This window comes from Sander lucioperca, chromosome 2 (assembly GCF_008315115.2).
Source record: "Sander lucioperca isolate FBNREF2018 chromosome 2, SLUC_FBN_1.2, whole genome shotgun sequence".
NCBI lineage: Eukaryota > Metazoa > Chordata > Actinopteri > Perciformes > Percidae > Sander > Sander lucioperca.
The window spans coordinates 47,301,144-47,322,040 of record NC_050174.1 but is presented as its reverse complement, the minus strand read 5'-3'; the positions used below and the strand labels follow the sequence as shown (position 1 = coordinate 47,322,040).

The following is a 20,897-nucleotide window of genomic DNA, read 5'->3' as shown; positions in this document are numbered from 1 at the left end:
CCTACACCAAACCCTTTACTGTAATTATTTTAAGAGGATTTAGAGATTTCCAAGTAAATGTGAGTTTGCTTTAGGGGAACATGTGTCACTCATCATTAATCTTTTTTAATTTGACCAAAGTGATGTAAAACTGAACCTGAGTCTGTATCTGACCTCTGACCTCTGACCTGTGTCACCATTAAAACCTTCTGTATCCTAGACAACACCTGTTCATCTGTGCGTGCTTGCGTGCGTGTGTGTGTGTGTGTGTGTGTGTGTGTGTGTGTGTGTGTGTGTGTGCGCCTCTGCTCACAAGGACTCAATGTTGATCACATGTAAAACTGACGAGTGTTAGATCGATAGAAGCATACGGGTGGAAATCAGCTTGTGTGTGTGTGTGTGTGTGTGTGTGTGTGTGTGTGTGTGTGTGCGCGTGCGTGCGTGTATGTTTGTTCACATGCTTCTTATCTGCTTTTTAATTTCCTGGCGGTTAGTCAGAGAAAATGACGACAGGAATGACAGAAGCTCTGCCAGATGGAAAAGTAAACAGGAAGTGGATGAAAAGCTTACAGAGACTACATTTGTCTTTTATAAAGAATAATTTCACAGGAACCACAAACACTGATATTATTAGCATTAGCTCTGATGCGAGCAGTCAGAATACAATAAAAAGCTTGTTACTTCCACAGGATGAATCATCTTGCTGACTTTTGTTCTTCCAGCAGAAGAAAAAGAACCTCAGTTTGTATTCATGTTTATATATATATATATATATATATATATATATATATATGTATGTATGTATGTATATGTATGTATGTATGTATATATACACTCACCTAAAGGATTATTAGGAACTAAATTTCACGTTAATGAAATGATCTAATCAAACTATCACATGGCATCTGCTTCAATGCATTTAGGGGTGTGATCCTGGTCTAGACATTCTCCTGAACTCCAAACTGAATGTCAGAATGGGAAAGAAAGGTGATCTAAGCAACTTTGAGCGTGGCATGGTTGTTGGAGTATTTCACAATCTGCTCAGTTACTGGGATTTTCACACACAACCATTTCTAGGGTTTACAAAGAATGGTCTGAAAAAGGAAAAACATCCAGTATGCTGCAGTTCTGGGGGGCGAAAATGCCTTGTTGATGCTAGAGGTCAGATGAGAATGGGCCAACTGATTCAAGCTGATAGAAGATCAACTTTGAAATAATCACTCGTTACAACCAAGGTATGCAGCAAAGCATTTGTGAACCCACAACACGCACAACCTTGAGGCAGATGGGCTACACCAGCAGAAGACCCCACCGGGTACCACTCATCTCCACTAAAAATAGGAAAATGAGGCTACAATTTGCACAAGCTCACCAAAATTGGACAGTTGAAGACTGTAAAAATGTTGCCTGGTCTGATGAGTCTTGATTTCTGTTGAGACATTCAGATGATAGAGTCAGAATTTGGCGTAAACAGAATGAGAACATGGATCCGTCATGCCTTGTTACCACTGTGCAGGCTGGTGGTGGTGGTGGTGGTGGTGTAATGGTGTGGGGGATCCCTTTAAGAACTGCCTTAATTCTTTGTGTCATTGATTCAACAAGGTGCTGGAAGCATTCTTTAGAAATGTTGGCCCATATTGATAGGATAGGGTCAAACACGGTATTAGCATGGTGTTCCTAATAATCCTTTAGGTGAGTGTATATATGTATGTATATATACAGTATATATATACAGTTGTGTTCAGAATAATAGCAGTGTGTTTAAAAAAGTGAATAATGCTCAAAATCCTTAGAATAGCTTTTAATTCCATAATATCATAACACTGCACATTCAATTCCAAATCAAAACATGACCAAAATTGATCAAGTTTGTGTTATACCTTTACAGAAAGTGAAGAAAAAGGAATATTAGGCTGTTCAAAAAAATAGCAGTATTTGCATTTTTCTTTACAAACTCAAACATTTACTGTACAAACTGAAAAATGTGTCAAGGGTTTGCTTTACTTTGAGCCACTGCACTAATATTTAGTTGCATAACCATTATTTCTGAGAACTGCTTCACGTGTGTTGCATGGAGTCGACCAACTTCTGGCACCTGTGAACAGGTATTCCAGCCCAGGACGATTGAACTACATTCCACAATTCCTCTGCATTACTGGGTTTTGCCTCAGAAATAGCATTTTTGATGTCACCCCACAAGTTTTCTATGGGATTGAGGTCTGGGGATTGGGCTGGCCACTCCATAACATCAATCTTGTTCATCTGGAACCAAGACTTTGCTCGCTTACTGGGGTGTTTTGGGTCATTGTCTTGTTGAAAGACCCATTTCAAAGGCATTTCCTCTTCAGCATAAGGCAACATGACCTCTTCAAGTATTTTGATGTTGTAATGGGAAATTTACATTTAAGCATGATTCTTTATATTTTTGTCTTACTTTCTTCTCTATTAGCTTTCTCTCACAATGCTGAAAGGGAGTGTATCTCATTCCCACATGAAGAATCTGATTCTAACTAAGTGAGAATCACAAAGTCTGGAACATAATGTGAGCACTGTTTGTCTGAACAGATAGGGGCTACAAGGTCGCCCTAAAACTATCTCTCCTGATACATTTAGTTTTCCCATGCCAGTTGAGATGCAACTGGGGGGGTGAAAGTCGTACAGGGAGGAGGAGGCGAAATGGCTCCAAGATGTCTCTTGTGTTGTTTTTTGATTGTCTTCATGTGTATCAGATTGTCTGTGAGAAATGTAGAGTCATAATAAGCCAAGTGCGTGTGTGCTGTCACTCTGAAGATGTATTTAAGTTCAGTGTTTCTGTTCACTCATTGAAGAGCTTTTCCACACCTGTGCCTTCTGTGAAATGTGTTCCTCCTATATTTGCAAATATACTTAATAAAATACAAAAAAACCTAACTTGGTTTAGTCTTCGACTGTCCTTATTTTGTTTCACCTTCTATTTTTAAAACATCTACACCTGCTGCATCGAAAAACTTCCACCACAATGTATTGAAACTGATCCATGATCCCTGGTATGCGATAAATAGGCCCAACACCACAGTATGAGAAACATCCCCATAACATGATTTTTGCACCACCATGCTTTACTGTCTTCACAGTGTACTCTGGCTTGAATTCAGTGCATGTGGGTCGTTGGACAAACTGTCTGCGGCCCCTAGACCCAAAAAGAACAATTTTGCTCTCATCATTCCCCAGAATGTTGCGCCATTTCTCCTTTGGCCAGTCAATGTGTCCTTTTTCAACCTATTCAGTACATGTCTTTTTTTCAGCAATGGGACTTTGCGGGGGCTTCTAGCTGATAGCTTTGCTTCACATAGCCTTCTTCTGATCGTAACAGTACACACAGGTAACTTTAAGACTTCTTTGATTTTCCTGGAGCTGATCATTGTTTGAGCCTTTGCCATTTTGGCTATTCTTCGATCCATTCGAATGGTAGTTGACCATTTTTTCTCACGTCGTTCAGGCTTTGGATGCCATTTCAAGGCATTTGAAATCATTTTGGCTGAGCAGCCTATAATTTTCTGCACTTCTTTATATGTTTTCCCCTCTCCAATCAACTTTTTAATCAAAGTCCGCTGTTCCTCAGAGCAATGTCTGGAACGACCCATTTTGCTATTATTAGTATTTCAGTGTGAAATGCGCTATAACAAGCATGCACAACATTTGCTTCCTTCCTTCCTTAAATATGGGCCATAATTGACACCTGTTTCTTCACAGAATCAATCACCTCACTAATTGAACACAACACTGCTATTATTTTGAACATGCCCCTTTCAATTACAGATTCAATTACACAGAATGAGTAGCATGCATGTCATGATTGTTGGGTCTGTTGGTTTTCTATGACTCTACAACACTTACTAGTAAATTATTTGCCATGTAGAAATATCACTTCTACCAAAAAAATTGATTTATGAGGTTAGTGATGTTGGATTGCTATTATTTTGAACACAACTGTATATATACATATATATTTATAACATCCTCTGACAACAGATCACAGCAGCTTCAAAACATTTCCTCCTGCTTTGAAATATGAATAAACGCAGCATGTGTGTGTGTGTGTGTGTGTGTGTGTGTGTGTGTGTGTGTGGTGTGGTGTGTCATCAAAGGTTGTGTTTCGGCTCTGATGTGGTCGTGTCTGTGTAAACAGATGAGAAAACACTTCAGTCCTTAACTCTGAATCTCTGATGCTGATTTATGGTAAACAAGAGAAATAAATCAGTTTTTAAATGTGTTTTAATCTGCCACTAATGTCACCACAAACACCACTACAGTCTGTCTGATGTTTGTTGGTCACATTTACTCTCTTTGATATCAGATTCTCTGATCTCTCCCGCATGTCTGAGCATGTTGTTTATGAGCTCCGCGCTGTGTTCAAGCCTCTACACCAGAGGTTGTCAATGTTTTTTCAGGCCAAGGACCCCTTACAAGATAGAGAATATACAGGGGACCCCCACATGTATGTCCCTTGGAATAATTTGACGTAGCCTACTTTCTACACTTCTAGTCTTAGTTATATGAAAGAACAACACAAGAGAAATGTATTAGAAATATATTAGACATGTATTGAACACATTTGCAGATTTTAAGATTTATAGATTAGATTAAAAGATAATCTATTAGAAATGTATACATTCAAATATTATTAGTTGAACTAGGAAGCCTTCTGTAAAAGTTAAATGAATGAATCTGAAAACATTTCACAGACCCCCTGGCAGAGTGCCACGGACACCTGGGAGTCCCCAGACCCCATTTCTTCTTTAACCCACTTTCTTTATTGTACACAAGTGAGGACATAAAATATGTTGTAGTTTACATTCACAAAATTGTTTTGGCTCTCTAGCAACACAAAGAACCCCCAAATGTTCATCATTGCAAAACAATCAAGGTCCACTTACTGCAGAATTTAAGCTTTCAACCACATCACACAACTTACCTTTGGATTGTTTTGTCAAACAATTATTTCCAAGTTGAAGTATTAACTTCTAACTCCCTGTTACTGTCTTGATATGACCTCCTCAGTATAATTATAATTATTGTATTATTTTTACTTCTCTTTTGTTTATTTTATATATATTTTTCACATTTATTTTTTGTTCTACCTTTTAAACTTTACTTTCTTAGTATTTATATTTTATGCTACTTTCTACGTCACTACATTTACTTAACAACATTAGTTACTTTACATATTATTAAAACAAAATATAGTAAATAAATGATGATGTATTATGACCAGCAGTATATAAAGTAATCAAAATGAGCTCAACCTGGCTTTATCAGCTGCAACATTAAAGTGATGAACAAATGAATGCATCAATAATTATTTGTACTTTTGGTATATTTTTGGCTTTTTAATTTGAAATTGCATATGGCATACATTGGCAAGGCTGTGAGTTTTTTAAGTTGAACCTCAGCTTCTATAATAGGTAATAATACACTTTGTAGCCAATGTACAGATACTCAGACCATTTAGGGAAAAAATGGTCCATTAAAGCCACCATTTTTTATCCAACAGCCATTGCAGTATAAAATCATGCACTCTACTATCCACCAGATTGAGACATTTTCTCATTTTTGAGGTATGCTATTTTCCTGTCACCAGGATGAAGGCGCCCTCTTGTGTCGTGCATCAGTTTTCACATTTGACTTGTTAACCTGCTGTGACGTTCACTGCAGGAAGACATGTCAAAACTTCATTAGTAAAGAGACATTTATCACACTGTGTCATTTTGTCCACAGGAGTCACACCCTGTAACACTGATGCTGTAATCAGATCCTATGGGAAAGATGGGAGAGAGGAGTTTTCAGCTCTCAGGTTGTAAATAGTATTTGGGAATGTGAGATTTTGTGGGAATGTGAGAGGCTTTACATTAAAGTGTCTAAACATATGGAAATACTTGTAACCAAATAATCCACTACACAATATGTGTTATATTGTGTGTGTCAAGACTTTATCTTAATTGACTCAGTGCAGAGAGAAAATGTTGGTTGTAAAAAGCAACAAGTGATACAAAACTCTGCTCATTGACAACAATCACAGTGACAAAGCTGTTTTAGTGAGGAAGGTTGAAAGGACAGAGACTGACTGACTCCTAACATGAACAATGTACTTTGTGGAGTTTCAGGAGCAGAACTGCCTCAGTTATACTCTTTTAGTTTTTGCATTTTGTATGATACCCTGGAATTAGGACAAAAAGACAATACTTTGTTCACACATCCCATCAGTAAAGTCTGCTCAAAGATTTCACGTACAGATTCACTTCATCCATTCAATCAGTTTGTCTGACCAGAATCTCAGTTTATGTCAAAGAGAATAATGCACAATCTACTTATTGATTATGATCAAAAAATGATAAATGTGGCTATAGATTTCTTTATAAATGTACACAAAGAGAACAAAGTATGTAGGATAAAGGAGGTCTGGTGCTTTCTCTCTTCAGACCCATGCTGGTGTGGAAGAGAAACAACAACATACAAAAAAAAAAGATTCATCAAACATTTAGAGCACAGAGACGTTTTCATTTTCAGCTTAGGTTAACAAAAATAATCCTGAGCATTGATAGCCTCCGTGGCTAAACAGAAACAGGAAGGACGGCCACCTAAAGAAACATTTACACAACAACTAATGAGAAGATGTCAAAGTACATCCCATAATGTTCGATTGACAGCTGATCTCTCTCTATAATATATTGAATGAAAGTCTGAATATATTAAATGAATGTCTGAACATATTGAATGAAAGTCTGAATATATTGAATAAAAGGCATGTTAACTTGTTGAAAGGGACCTGCCTGACCAAAGAGGTTCCTTTCATTCGGTCTTCCACTATAAAAAAGTGAATAAACTTCCCATATATTCTTCAATAGATATTGGAAGTACTTGTTATGATTGTGTATTTGTTCTGTTTCCTATTTTATTTTGATAGTCTGTTTTTTTGTCTTGTCTGGTCTTATTTTACTTCCTGCCTTGTGTTTTCCCACCTTTTGTGATTGTCTGCTCTGCCCTGATGTCTTTCACCTGTTCCCCAGCCCTTGTGTCACCTGTCTCGTTTCCTCGTTACCTATTGTATTTAGTCTCTGTGTTTCCTTTGTCTGTTGTCAGGTCAGTATTTCAGTTTGGAGTGTCTGTGTGTCTAGTCTACCCGTTTTGTCTCAGTGTTCCTGGTTCCTGTGATTCCTGTTTTGTCTTTGACTTCATTTTGAGTTACCCCTGCCTGTCTACCTGCTTCCTTGCCTGCCTGCTTTTCTCTGGATTCAAGGAAGTTTGACACGTGTTGGAATTGTTTGTTGGACTCTGGAGGATGCCATTACCACATGGTCGACGCCACAAACAAGAGACACTCACCACTCACCCCTGGATCCCCTGGACACGACACCCCCTTGCACTATTCACTGTACATATTTATCTTTATTAAATCACTTAAACGTATTTCCTGTGTCACGCCTGCTTTTGGGTCCAATCTCCAGTGCCGTTCCGTAACCGTACTAGGACAATAAATCCAAAAGTCTAAAACTGTAAAGCCTGAAAATGGAATTGATCAGCAAAAAAACAGTAATGAGAATTTGTAGTTAAAGAGCAAAATATTCCATTTCAACTTTCAATATATTTGGGCTTTCATTCAATATATTCAGACATTCATTCAATATATTCAGACTTTAATTCAAGATTTTCAAGATTCATTCAAAATATTCAGACTTTAAATATACTAGTCCAGTGCCCGTTGAAAATGTGCCTGTTTGGAACGGGCGATTGCTTGGCCTGTGGTATTGCTGCTTGTAGAATTCTTCAAAACCAAATTGTACCCCAGAATTACTTACAGAAGGACCCCAAACCACTTAATATGCAACTCCACTGTATAGCCTACTACTGACTTACAGTGACATTGTACTACTGCATTTACCTGACAGAGAACGGGGCAGATTCAGAATGTAATCACAAAATATCACAACGACAATTTGGAGTGATCATACATTAATGTCATGGACTCATGGTAGTGTGCTACCCACCCAGCCCGTTAGGGACTGTTCGTTATTTATTTCAGAGGCCACCGGAGGAGTTTTTGGGCCTTTAGGCTAAAAAGACTTGACCCTCCCCTCACCAGTAATGATTTTTCTATCACCCTCCAAAATTATTTGAAAAAGAAGCATGACCCTCCCCTTATGTGCTAGCTTGCACTTAGCAAAGATATACAGGTGCCATTTGATTTTTTACAACCATGACGTGCAGCAGTTAACCTCTGCATTCTCATCTTACACATCACACTCCTCTGTTATGGTGTGGTGGCCATTTCAGTAGATTTACTCACTAACGTAATTGTGAAAACACAATAAGCATGGAAACTAAATGCATTACTGCATTACTTCAAATACTAAGTTACTCCTCTATTAAACTAGCATTCACATGAAATAAAACATTAAAACATTGAGACCATTCAGCAAAGGACACTGGAAAATAACCAATTCAACACTGGTTGCTATGGACTCGTCACTAGGCTTCGTCATTGTATATTTTAGCACATAGGTAAAGCTGCCGAAGCTGAACATTATATTCCAAAACATATATGTTTATTTTTAAAGCAGATTTTAAATTACATTGTAACAATTTAACAATTCGCCCTTATGAAATCCAATCGCAGCACAGCTGTCTTGGAACGCAACAGACAGACGGTGGCGGGATGCCCTGACACTTAAATTCAACTAAAATTTAACAGTGAACAAACCGTGTTGGACCTACATTCTGTTGAGATGCCTCTCCAAACGCAGAAACGAAGCGCAGTCACACCATAAAACGTTAAGACACGTTTAGAAAAAAGATCCGTATTTTGCCGTAATCCAATGACACGAGAAAAAATAATCCACAGCGATCAGTAGATTCACAAAAAGGGTCACGGTGTATCCATCAAGGTCGATACGAGCGTCATATTCACCAGCCAGCTCCAAACAGGTGAACGAGGCCGCTCCACTTCGCCGTTTAAACAAAGTGGAATAAACGTATACAAGTCCAAATCTACACAAAACCCACAATCAATTAGTAAGCTGACATCACATGTATATAGATGGCATTTAGGAAACCTTTATTGCAAGGTTGGCACGGCAAGATGTCCAGACATAGTGCAACAAACTTTCGTTTTTTGCGTCCTGCTCCTCCCATCATCAGCCAGGTAATATTTTTTTTTACTGAAGCAGTATATGAAATCTGATGCATTACCTACCACCATTTAGTTGTTTTGTGTTATTTAAGATATTTATAAAATATCTGGTCATGCCAGATATAATCAGTGATGCCGGGTAACGCGTTACTCTAATCTGACCACTTTTTTCAGTAACGAGTAGCCTAATCTAACGCGTTACTATTTCCAAACCAGTAATCAGATTAAAGTTACTTATCCAAGTCACTGTGCGTTACTATTTTTGTCATTTTCCTTAATAAAAATATTGTTTTTGCTTTCTTCTTGCGTCTCGGGGAGTGAAGTCACGTATGCGACGACAAGTCACGTTTTCAGCATGTGGACAGTTAACGTGTACCACGCAGCGACACAAACGTAAACAACAATGGAGGGAGGAGAGAGATGCGCGTTTTCTAGCTGGAAATACAGTCACTATTTTGAGTTTGTGTCAGCTAAAGATGGCAATATTAAGGTTCGTTGTACTGGTGGCGACAAAGTGCTATCTAGCTACAAAAACACTACGTCAAATTTGAAGAAACATTTGGAGTCGCAGCACCGCACAGTCAAACTTACAGAGCAAGTCCCACCAGGTGGTGCAAAGCAGAGAGCAGGAGGTCCCCCACCACCCAAACAACAAAAGCTGGACTTCGGTGCAAAACCAGTAAGTGGGGGAGAGTTGAAGAAGTTGGTCGGGCAGTATGTTGTAGAGGAAATGCTGCCCTTAAACACGGTTGACTCGCCTTCGTTTCGTGCGATAATAAACAAGATCCCTACTACTGTCAATGCCGAGTTGCCTCACAGAACAGCTTTGTCACGGTTGTCATTTTTATGTTGAGGCGGAGGGGTGTTGTCAGCAGCTACTGAATGTAACTAATAAAGTAACTTGTAATCTAACTTAGTTACTTTTAAAATCAAGTAATCTGTAAAGTAACTAAATTACTTTTAAAATCAAGTAATCTGTAAAGTAACTAAGTTACTTTTTCAAAGTAACTGTGGCAACACTGGATATAATTAATTATTCCACTCATTTTTTAAACAATGCAGTTACCCGTTTCAGCCACCAGGGGGCAGTGCTCCCTGTCACTGCCCGATGTGAGTCGAGTGCAGATGTGAGTCGCGCATGCGTCACTTTGCGACAAGTAGCCTACAAGATGCTAACGGCTTTTTGAGCTAACGCACAGTCTATGAGCTAACGTTAGCAATCAAACAATCATAGATAGCTAAAACGTTTTTGAAATGACTGCTGCTGCTGGCTACAAGTTAGCAATCAAACACAATAAAGGCTGTCATTTAATGGCGTTTTGGGCTAACATTAGCAATCAAACAGTCATAGATAGCTAAAAAGTTTTTGAAATGACTGCTAGCTAAAAGTTAATCAAACACAACAAAGGCTGTCACTTGAATGGTATTTTGAGCTAACGTTAGCAACCAAACCGTCATAGATAGCTACGTTTTTGAAATGATTACCATCTTCTGTTATTGTATGTAAAGAGAAACGTTTATTATTTTATAGATTTCACAAACGTCAGTATGACACGTTATGCCGCAAATAGTTTAAATCTGAGCATGCGCGACTCACATCTGCACTTGACTCACATCGGGCAGTGACACTCCCTCTGCCCCCCAGCAAACTCATGGGTCAGACCCATCTGGTAGCGAAGGAGGGCCGAGACTAAGAGCTACATGAAAAAATATGCACCAAACAAGTCACTTTGAAATGTTGCTGCTTTTATGAATACAAAAGTTGGGTGACCCCCCTTCCTAGACAAAAAATGTTTGGATGACCCTCCCCTCAACAAAGAATAAAAAGACATGACCCTGCCCTATTTTCCTCCGGTGGTCCATTCCATAAATACCAAACGGTCCCTTATGAGAGCTAATCAGCACATATCTGCGTTCATTAACCACCAGAACCGGACTGTGGAGAGAGAGAGAGAGAGAGAGAGAGAGAGAGAGAGAGAGAGAGAGAGAGAGAGAGAGAGAGAGAGAGAGGTGTCTATGATCGTTAACGAATTTAACACTTCAGCAGAGGTGTTAATTTCCATACAAATTTAGTGGCTTGACGGTTAACGGTGAAGTATGGATTTGATTTGCAGGGGTATTTTGGCGACGGAAATGTTATTAGTGTTGTAAGTTAGCAGTAGACAGCAGACCCAGGGTGTGTCTGATGAAACTGATGTGTCTGCCCGGTTCAACTCTTGAGATTTTCTTGCATTGCACAGCGCTGTGAAGGAATAATCTCCGGGATTACGTTATGTTCTGTCAGCTCACAGCAATTTAACACAATAGCAGGAAAAGAGTGAAAGGCTGTAACCCCGCTGTTGTAAAGCGTTCTGCATGTGGGGTCTGCATGTAATGTGCAGGTTACCTTCCCCCCAAACCTGCCCCCAAACACGGACACACATACATACATACAGATACACAGATAGCCTGCCTATAAGTGGCATCACGCTCTGTCTGCCACTTGTTATCTGTAGCTGGTTGTGTTTTGCATGTGTGGGATTCTTAAACGTCCTTAAATTCGGGAATTGTCATTTGTTTATTCAAAGTCAAAGACAGTCCAAAGTAGTGCTACTTTGCACATTTTTGTGGGTCTGAGGTGTATTTCACATTTTAGCTGCCAAAGCTCCGCTGCTTTCCTCGAACCTCTCTGTGTCTGGTCCTGCGCTGTGCTCACTGTGTGAGAGGGGGAGTGGCCAGCGGCTAGAGCGGCAAAAGCCAATATGTGCTTCTTTTACCGATATATATTTAATGATATCTTTTGCATTTCTAATTCAAACAATATCAAACTTGGCACCGCACTTACTCATGCTTGTAGCAAGACACCTGTCAAGTTTGAAATCCATCGGACTAACGGTTCGAGAGATATGCGCATACCACACAGACAGACAGACAGACAGACAGACAGACAGACAGACAGACGTTCCTGCAATTTATAGATAGATATATAGGCTATATAATAATTTCCTAAACGGCATGCCATAACAACAGTGGCATTATGTTGTAGTAAGTGTAGTAGTGTAGAAGTAATTAATTAATACATGTTAAATTATCATGGCCGCACCCTCAGCAGTAAGCAAACTTTTTGTTAGTAAAGATGTGTCGAAAACATTCCGGGGCGTCGGAACCTTTAATGCGGAGATGTACGCGGCCGGAGATATTTATCCGAACACACTGTCCCTCCCAGTAAAACGTCCGGAGGTTTCAGTCTGCGTGCCGCGAATCTGAAAGAAAACTATGTCAAATTAAAGAAGAATCTGTTGTTTCTCCACATCGATGGAAGAAGAACAGTATCCGCTGCTGATCTAAGGTCCGTTTTTATGACACAATATTACTCGGATCTCTTAAAGAAAAGCAAAATCAGGACACAGATAAGCAAACTGTCCAGACACCTCAAGTCAGTGTAACAAATATGTTTTTTTTTTACAGCAAACAAAAATGATATGAAATGGTATACCAACTAAGAGTAGGCCTAGAAGTTGTAAAACGTCAGGCCAAAACAACAAACAAAAACCCTACTACCTAGAAAGAAATAGAAACTGAACTAACATTACAGACTCAAACAAAAAAAACACAATACTAACTGAGAGTCGGTTTGTGAATTTAAATCTGTGTGAGCAATGTAACTTAGTCATTGCCAGTTGAGGCTTTGTACCCTAGTATTAGGAAGAAGGCCTTAAATCAAATCCTAAAGTTACAGGACGCTAGCGCAGAGCAGCTCAACCTAGACCGATGTGTTCTCTCCTCTTGCTTCTGAGCTGCAGAGTTTTCAATTAACAGAAGTCTGGCATTAGCCAGTAAAAAAAGTGCATTACGGTTCAGCATCTTTCGGATTTAGAAATCGTCGTACTTTAGCTGTTAAATTACCTCCTAGTAGGGGTGCAAGATATATCGACTCAATATCATTATCGCAATATCACGTTGCGCAATATTTTATCTAGGGGTGCAAGGTATATATCGACTCAATATCGTTATCGCGAAAGTGTCGCAATAAGTATGCAATGTTTTGTTGATATTGTGGAGCGCTGCGTCCCGTCCGTTGGCTGTGTGGCTTAGTTGTGTTTGATTTAGAGCCATATAGCTATAATGATCATGTTTCATTGGCCAGTTAGCGTGCCACTTGTACATGTTAGTACACGTTAGCGCACGGGTCCACTACGTGACAACCCCTATGAAGCGTACCACGTGTGTGCATATTTCGACAGAGTGACAGTGTAAGTGAAGAAATTGATAGACAACAAAAAGGAACGAATCAGAGAAGTGAAAGAAAAGTTGTGACCTGTTCTCTTTATTTATTTATTTTATACTGTACAACCAGTAAAACATGTCCTGTTCTGTAGACATGGTCCTTATTTATTTATTCATGTTGTACCAGTCCAATATGTTTGAAATAAACCTTGTGTTGTAAGAAAACTTGTTTAATTTGTTATGAATCTATTTTGATGCGTTTTCCCGTAACTTTTGTAATTTTACATATGTTTAAAAATATCAAAATGTATATCGATATCGCAATATTCATAATCGATATCGCAATATCACATTTTGTCAATATCGTGCAACCCTATCTCCTAGTAAAATATTAGTTTTGCTCTCGTTCAACTTTAAAGTGCTCATATTATGCTCACTTTCAGGTTCATAATTGTATTTAGAGGTTATATCAGAATAGGTTTACATGGTTTAATTTTCAAAAAACACCATATTTTTGTTGTACTGCAAATTGCTGCAGCTCCTCTTTTCACCCTGTGTGTTGAGCTCTCTGTTTTAGCTACAGAGTGAGACATCGCGCAATGCCAAGAATTAGATCATTCTGATGACTAACTGCAAGTATTTCTTCTGTTTAATTTTTTCCTCCATCATCACATTCACCATTCCTTCTCTCTTCCTTCTTCCCTTCCTACTCTCTTCCTCCCTACGCCCTCCTCTCTTCTTTCTTTCCTCCTTCCTCCTTTCTTTCTTCCCTTCAGTATGGAGCTTGCATGTTTACTTCATGACCTTCATCTATCATCTTCGTCCTCTGAGAAGCCCCTCCCCTCTCCCTCCCTTCCTCCAATCACAGAGCTCCTGTCTCGGCTGCAGGAGAAGCTGATTGGTGCGTCCACTGACTGTGAAAAAAGCTCTCTGATTGGTCGTGTGGAAAGGCTCTTCCAAACAGCAGATCCCCATTGGCTGTTCCCAGCCAATCAGGATAATGGGTGGGCAGAGCTTCAGGATGCGTACAGCTCTCTGGTCAACGTTCTGATTGGCTGTGCAGCTCTGCCGCTCTGTGAGGGTGACTGTGACTCTCTGCCGGCCGCAGCCTATCAGAGCATCCCTAGCAGAGCTGGACCAGTATGCTCCAGCCTCACAGCGCTGCTGGGAACTTTGGGAAACAGAGGCCGTCAGACTAGTCTGCTGCTTGCTGTAGCTCCAGCTGTGGCTGTGTTCGCTGTCACTCATTTCCAGGTGAGTCTGGACAGAAAAATCTTAACCAAGTCTGGTTTCATTTTCATACAAGTTTAAAAATCAACTAACTCTTGTTTGAGTCAACATCAGGTTATTGAGGTTTATTTAATTTATTTTAAACAGTCTGTACTGTTACCTGACAACAGATACAGAAGGTTGACAAAAAGAGAGAAATCAAATATTAGCAGTAAATTATTAGAGTGATCGATTTCTTATGTGTCGCCTCTTAATAGTTTTCTTTTAAGTAGATACCACAAGATGTCTTCAAAAAACAAATAAAAGATTTAAAAAAATGATCATGGCACACACCCAGAAATCATACAAAAATATGACATTTTAATAGGACTATTATTATTATTATTGCATGTCTTCTTAACCCTATTTTATAAATAGATAAAATAAAATGAAGATCAAATACATCAGAAGAAGGGAGGTTTACAAGTTTGCAACTCCAGCAAGTTTCTTGACTTATTTGATTTTAATTCTGTGTGGAAATGAATGGAAACTATCTTCCAAACATTCGTTGGAAGGTAGAAAAAAAGAAAAGAAAAGTAAAACACACAAACATGAAAACTCACATTTCCACATTAAAATTTTGACTAAAAACGACTCGACTTATGTTATATATTTTGTTGAGTTGTTTACTTACATTATCCCAACTTGTTCCAACATAGTTAAAAACCCAGAGTAATCTGTCATGTTATTAAAGGTAATGGTCTGTTACATTTATTTAAATTTCACATTTTACTTTGGTGATGAACCAATCTTCTATTCAGGGGGTTCTTCAGACACACAAAAACATGTAAAATAACAGACCATAATAGAAGGTTATTTATTTTTAATTTTTCAATCTGTTTCTTTATCAGGATCAGGCATGGACCAGCTGCTCCTCCAGAGCAGCGGCTCAGAGCCTGCAGGAGGCGCTGCTGAGGGCGGGGGGCTGGAGGGACTCCCCCCACCTTCTGATGGGGGACAGGAGTCAGAGGGAGGAGGGGGAGGAGGGAGGGAAGAACAGAGGAATTCTGGGAGGAATCCTGGATGTCCTGCAGCATCAACTGACCAAGTGAGAATCAGTTTCTCAAGATCATGGTTTGGTTTTGTTTACAGGAAGTTGGAACTAACTGTGTGTGTGTGTGTGTGTGTGTGTGTTTGTGTTTTTTGCAGGGACTCGTGGCAGCGCTGCGAAGCAGTGAAGTTGGTGTTTGCGTGGACGCTCCTGCAGGTCTGTTTGACCTTTGACTTTTATTTAGTGATGAGGTCATCAAATAAGTTATAAAACGGACAGCAGTCCGTTAAACTACATGTGGAGATATTAATCATTTTAACTTTATTAGTTAATCTCTCAAAAATGATTTTGCTTTAAGAAAACAGCTCCAGACTTAGCAGCTTCAGTCCTGTGTTAGTGTCATACAGGATGCGTTCAGGTGCAGTACTGAATGTCACCGGTGTTTTGACAGATCAGTCACAAACACACAATCATTGTAGTAGGGCTGAACTTTTTGGAAAAAAAATTCTAGTTGCGATTTTTCTGCCAGATGTTGCGATTACGATTCAATTTGCGATTTTTTTAGCTACATATTGCACCTTCTACGATCATGTTAAATAAAGAAATAAAAAATAAATTAAAAATCCACTGTTTTCTTTAAACTATCTGTGATATGTAACATTATTCCAGCATGTACGTATCTTATGAAAAAAACAGTAATTATAATAATGAAAAGAGGAAAATAAAATGTTATCTATTGATGAAGCAAGGAATTGTGGGAAGGCAGCACCTCCTTTCCTTTCTCTCCTAACTGTGTGTGTGTGTGTGTGTGTGTGTGTGTGTGTGTGTGTGTGTGTGTGTGTGTGTGTGTGTGTGTGTGTGTGTGTGTGTGTGTGTGTGTGCGCATGCATGCGTGCGTGCGTGCGTGCGCAGGTGACCCGCCCCTCTCTCACCCCTCACCTGTCCCACCTCCTCCCCCCCTCCCTCCTCCTCAACGACCACTACAGACCAGAGAACTGCATGCTGGGAGTTCGCTGTCTGCACCACATCGTGCTCAACACGGTGAGCATGCGCACACACACACACACACACACACACACACACACACACACACACACAAAGGAACATTGTAAAATCAGACATATTAACAGGGATTTATCCAGTTTTGAAAACAGCAGAAAAAGTGAGATCTTCTAAGTGTTCTCTCTGAGATTGAGGAGTTTTCGTCCTCCAGTTAGTGTTTATGAAACAATCCTGCATCTTTTTCCATCTGAGGAGGATCAGTGGTGGAGCAGCAGAGAGCTGCAGCCTGGTTAGTGGTGATCAGGGAGCAGCCTGAATATACATGTGAAGGAATGTTAAAACCCCCAAAACTCCTTAGAGCTGCAGACAGGACCAAAACATCTGGCCTGAAACTCTTCTCATCTACTCCTGAAGAAAATTAGAGCCTGTGAATGATTTTAAACATCTTTTGTAAAACAGCTACAACACGCAGGAGCAAGAACGTTTTCGACAAAACTCCAAATGTGCATGTTTTTATATTGATGATGATTATGTGTGTTCAGCCTGCTGCAGATCTGCGTCAGTTCAACAGAGCAGAAGTTATCTACCAGGCGTTATTCAAACACCTGTACACTACAGAGACTGCTGTCATACAGGTAACACACACACACACACACACACACACACACACACACACACACACACACACACAGTTTGTTCTGAACTACAACTTCCTGTAGACAAAACCATATCAACTTAAAACTAGATGAAACTATGTAATGACAACAAAGTATTGCAAATGACCTCAGACATCTCTGATATTTTGTTCTTACTTATTAGCCAACATATATAAATAAACTTTAATGAAAGATCTGTCTGCCTGTCTGCCTGCCTGTCTGTCTGTCTGTCTGCCTGCCTGCCTGCCTGCCTGCCTTTCTTTCTGTCTGTCTGTAGTCGGTCCTGTCCTGTCTTTTGGACCTGTTGTTGGTTTTGGAGAAGCCCCCCTCCTCTCTCGCCCCCTCCTCCTCCCGCAGGAAGCCCTGTCGCCATGACGACGTGCTTCGTCTGGTCCTGAGACACATGGAGGCGGAGGACAAGGTGGCGCTGCGACGTGTCTACGCCTCCGCTCTGCCTCTGTACATAGACAGGTAGGAGCTTTTGATGCTTGCTCCTGGAGCAGCGGGTGGAGTTAGCTGTGTCGCAGCAGGGCTCTAAGGGTGTGTTTGGTTTGTGTGCGGGGTCAGGATGGGCGTGGCGGTGTGCAGACACCTGCGGCAGGTGGAGCGGGTGGTGCTGGGATACCTGGAGGTCAGAGATCCACCTGAAGAGACGAGCCGACTGAAGATCCTCGAGGTCCTGCAGAGAACAACCAGAGCAGCCTGGCCACGGTCAGTACACACACACACACACACACACACACACACACACACACACACACACACACACACACACACACACACACACACACACACACACACACACACACACACACAGATCTGATCTGATCTGATAGTTCAGGTGGATGGTTTATGTTTATTTGTTTCACACATAAAGGACACCAAATGTTAACATACAAAATCACCAGTACATGGTTTTAAATCTTTGGAGCTGAAACAGAAACTCAACTCTGACTTCTGGATGCCAAACAGAGGAACTGATACTGTTGTCCGTCTCTCTGTCTGTCTCTCAGAATGGCGTGTCATGTTGCCGTGTTGCTGCGTTGCCTGTTGAAGTTGCTGGTTGCTGTGTCTTCAGACTGTCAGCTCAGTGACTCAGTGAGACAGAAGCTGATGAATGAAACGTCTGTCTGTCTCAAACTGCTGGACGGCTGCTGTCATGGAGACCTGCAGGTGTGTTTAGCTGCTGACACTCTCACCTGGACAGCTGTCAGTCTGCTGTTCAGATAAACTGTCCTCTCTGAAGACACTCACCTGTCTGTCTGTCTGTCTGTCTGTCTGTTGGCCTCTCAGCCTCTCCTCCAGCAGGTCGACAGCAGCTGCTGCAGCTCTGAAGTGCTCAGTTGCCTAGCGACAGTAACTGTGACGACAGAGAGGTGATGTCAAACACCTGGAACATCTCCCTACTGAAGACGTAAATCTATAAAAACATAAATATTGACTTTGATCAGTAAGTTTCTCAAACAGCTGGTCACTGTAGTTTTTATCAAACAGGAAATGTGTAGGGGACTATTTTCAGCGGCAGATTAAGATCTGACACACGTGTAGAAAATATAGAACTGCTGCTGCTCTTGTTTCAGGTAACTATTGTATATTATGGGCTGGAATGTGTAAAAGTAACATTTCTTAATGTTGTTACCATGACAGCCGTGTGTTTTTTTTCTTTGTGCAAATCAAACAAAAGAGATAAACAGTGTGTATATTCAGCCTTGTCCATTTTATCACCTGTATTATTTGGTATTATTATATACTTTCTCTCACTCTGCCTGTATTACTGTTATAATTATTATTTGTGCCGTTCGACATGTAAGAACATGAAACTCCGTGTGATACAGGAAACCATTTCTGTAAGAGTTAAACGTTCGGTTAAGGAATTCAGATCTTTGATGGATGAATCTGACGTTGGTGTGAAGACGTGGCTCCTCCAGTGACGTCAACAGGAAGTTCCTTTCCTTCGCCCTTTCAGTGATGTGTAGTAGTGATGTTGCTACAGTTAACAACTGAGTGGTCCGGTATTCATCCATTCATTTCTAGTTCTTCTGAAGAAAAACCCCAAAATCTGTGACGAGGTCAGTAGCTTTGATTATTCACTGATCGTTTGGTTTGTGTTCTGCAGCCTGGTGCTCAGCTCTCATTTCCTAACAAAGTCAAACCGTTGCAGTAAAAGGGGAGCCACTACAGGTAAATAGAATAACATTTGGGGCATTTCTGCCTTTATTAGATAGGAACACTGAGATATGAAAGGGGAGAGAGAGAGGGGGGGAAGACATGCAGGAAAACCGTCACAGGTCGGACTCTAACCCTGGACCTTCTGCGTCAAGGAGTAAACCTCTGCATGTGTACCCGCTCTACCAACTGAGCTAACCAGCCACAATAGTGTAACAATCGTAGCTAATAATCACCGTGAATCTACCCCAGCTGACAACTCACAAGTTTTCTGAAATGTTATGTTATATATTATTTATTATGTTCAATATGCAAATGAGGCATTATCTAAAACGTTTGGTGAATTTAGGAGAAGTCTACAGACAATTTTTTTTTAACCAATTTGAATTTTCTTTAGTACATTTCGTTAGACTTAACACTTTTTTTAACGTCCAAATATTCTTGTTTTATTTTGGTTGACTTCTAGTTTCCCCATGATGCAATTTGATAGCATCTTTCTGCTCCTTCTCTACTTCATCCTGGAGGTGGGTCATTTCAAACACTGTCATCTCATTAATGGGGCTCTCCAGAGATGTGGTATTTCTCACCCATAAAGTTGAGGGACTCACAAGAGACCGATAAAAAAAACAGAGTGGTGAAAACTGCTGCAGCAGAGCCGACCTGATTTTTAGCACCTACTATGGGTCAAGCTCAATGTCACATCATTACTAGCCAAGTCCGATTCTCTGCACCTCGGTTGTCTTCTCCTCAGTCCTCATGAATTCTTCTTCACATCATTCCTTGACTTCATGATGTTTTCCATCCAGATCAAGGAAAAGACAGAGGACATAATTTTTTTTGACTATTTAGTCTGCTGTGGTTGTGTAGCCTATTATATGTAAACATGGTATAACGCTTTTAATACAAAGAACGAATTGTAAAATAAATGTAAATGTATATTCATTCTAAACCCTTAAAGGCTGTCAGCTTTGTAGCCTGCCTGTTCAGGTGAGCGTTTCACTGCCATCCTGTCATTGAACACACCACGAGTCCCATAATCTGCAGAAAGGTTTTTCACACTGACTTTGTGACGCTTGTCATTAATTTCAGAGAAGTAAGACAATGCACCAGGCTGACTAGTGTATTACTGTAAACTTGTTATTAATCTCTTCTGATAAACATATTCAGTAAGTTTATAACCTGCCGCTACGACACAATAATAAGAACATCAATATTTTTTGACAGTACACTGCCAACATCTGGAACAATTGAATAACATTGAATTATATAATTAACTTTCTTTTAAAATATGTATGTTTTAACTGTAGTGTTTGTGACTGTCAAGATGCAGATCCAAGAAAATGTAAATACGCATGCAAATCTACAGTAGTGACTTTATTTTGTAATACAACGACTACATGCTGCGTTGTGCATATAGGCATATGTAGCCTACATTATTTGTTTTGGCAAAACAAAATAACTC

General features: G+C 40.0%; 1 protein-coding gene across 2 annotated transcripts; it reads left to right on the top strand.

Moving 5' to 3' along the window:
• The first annotated feature begins 12,311 nt into the window (after positions 1-12,311).
• tti2 (TELO2 interacting protein 2) lies at positions 12,312-18,975 on the top strand. Of its 2 annotated transcripts, none has more exons than XM_031309057.2 (10): positions 12,312-12,473; positions 14,128-14,605; positions 15,472-15,668; positions 15,770-15,827; positions 16,524-16,652; positions 17,156-17,248; positions 17,547-17,740; positions 17,837-17,980; positions 18,283-18,442; positions 18,563-18,975. In XM_031309057.2, exons 2-10 carry the CDS (start codon positions 14,129-14,131, stop codon positions 18,647-18,649), a joined length of 1,539 nt encoding a protein of 512 aa, XP_031164917.1. In that variant the 5' UTR covers positions 12,312-12,473; position 14,128; the 3' UTR covers positions 18,650-18,975. The 2 variants fall into 2 exon arrangements, with proteins under 2 accessions (XP_031164917.1, XP_031164916.1); XM_031309056.2 differs by lacking the exon at positions 12,312-12,473 and adding an exon at positions 12,480-12,560.
• Positions 18,976-20,897: the final 1,922 nt, after the last annotated feature.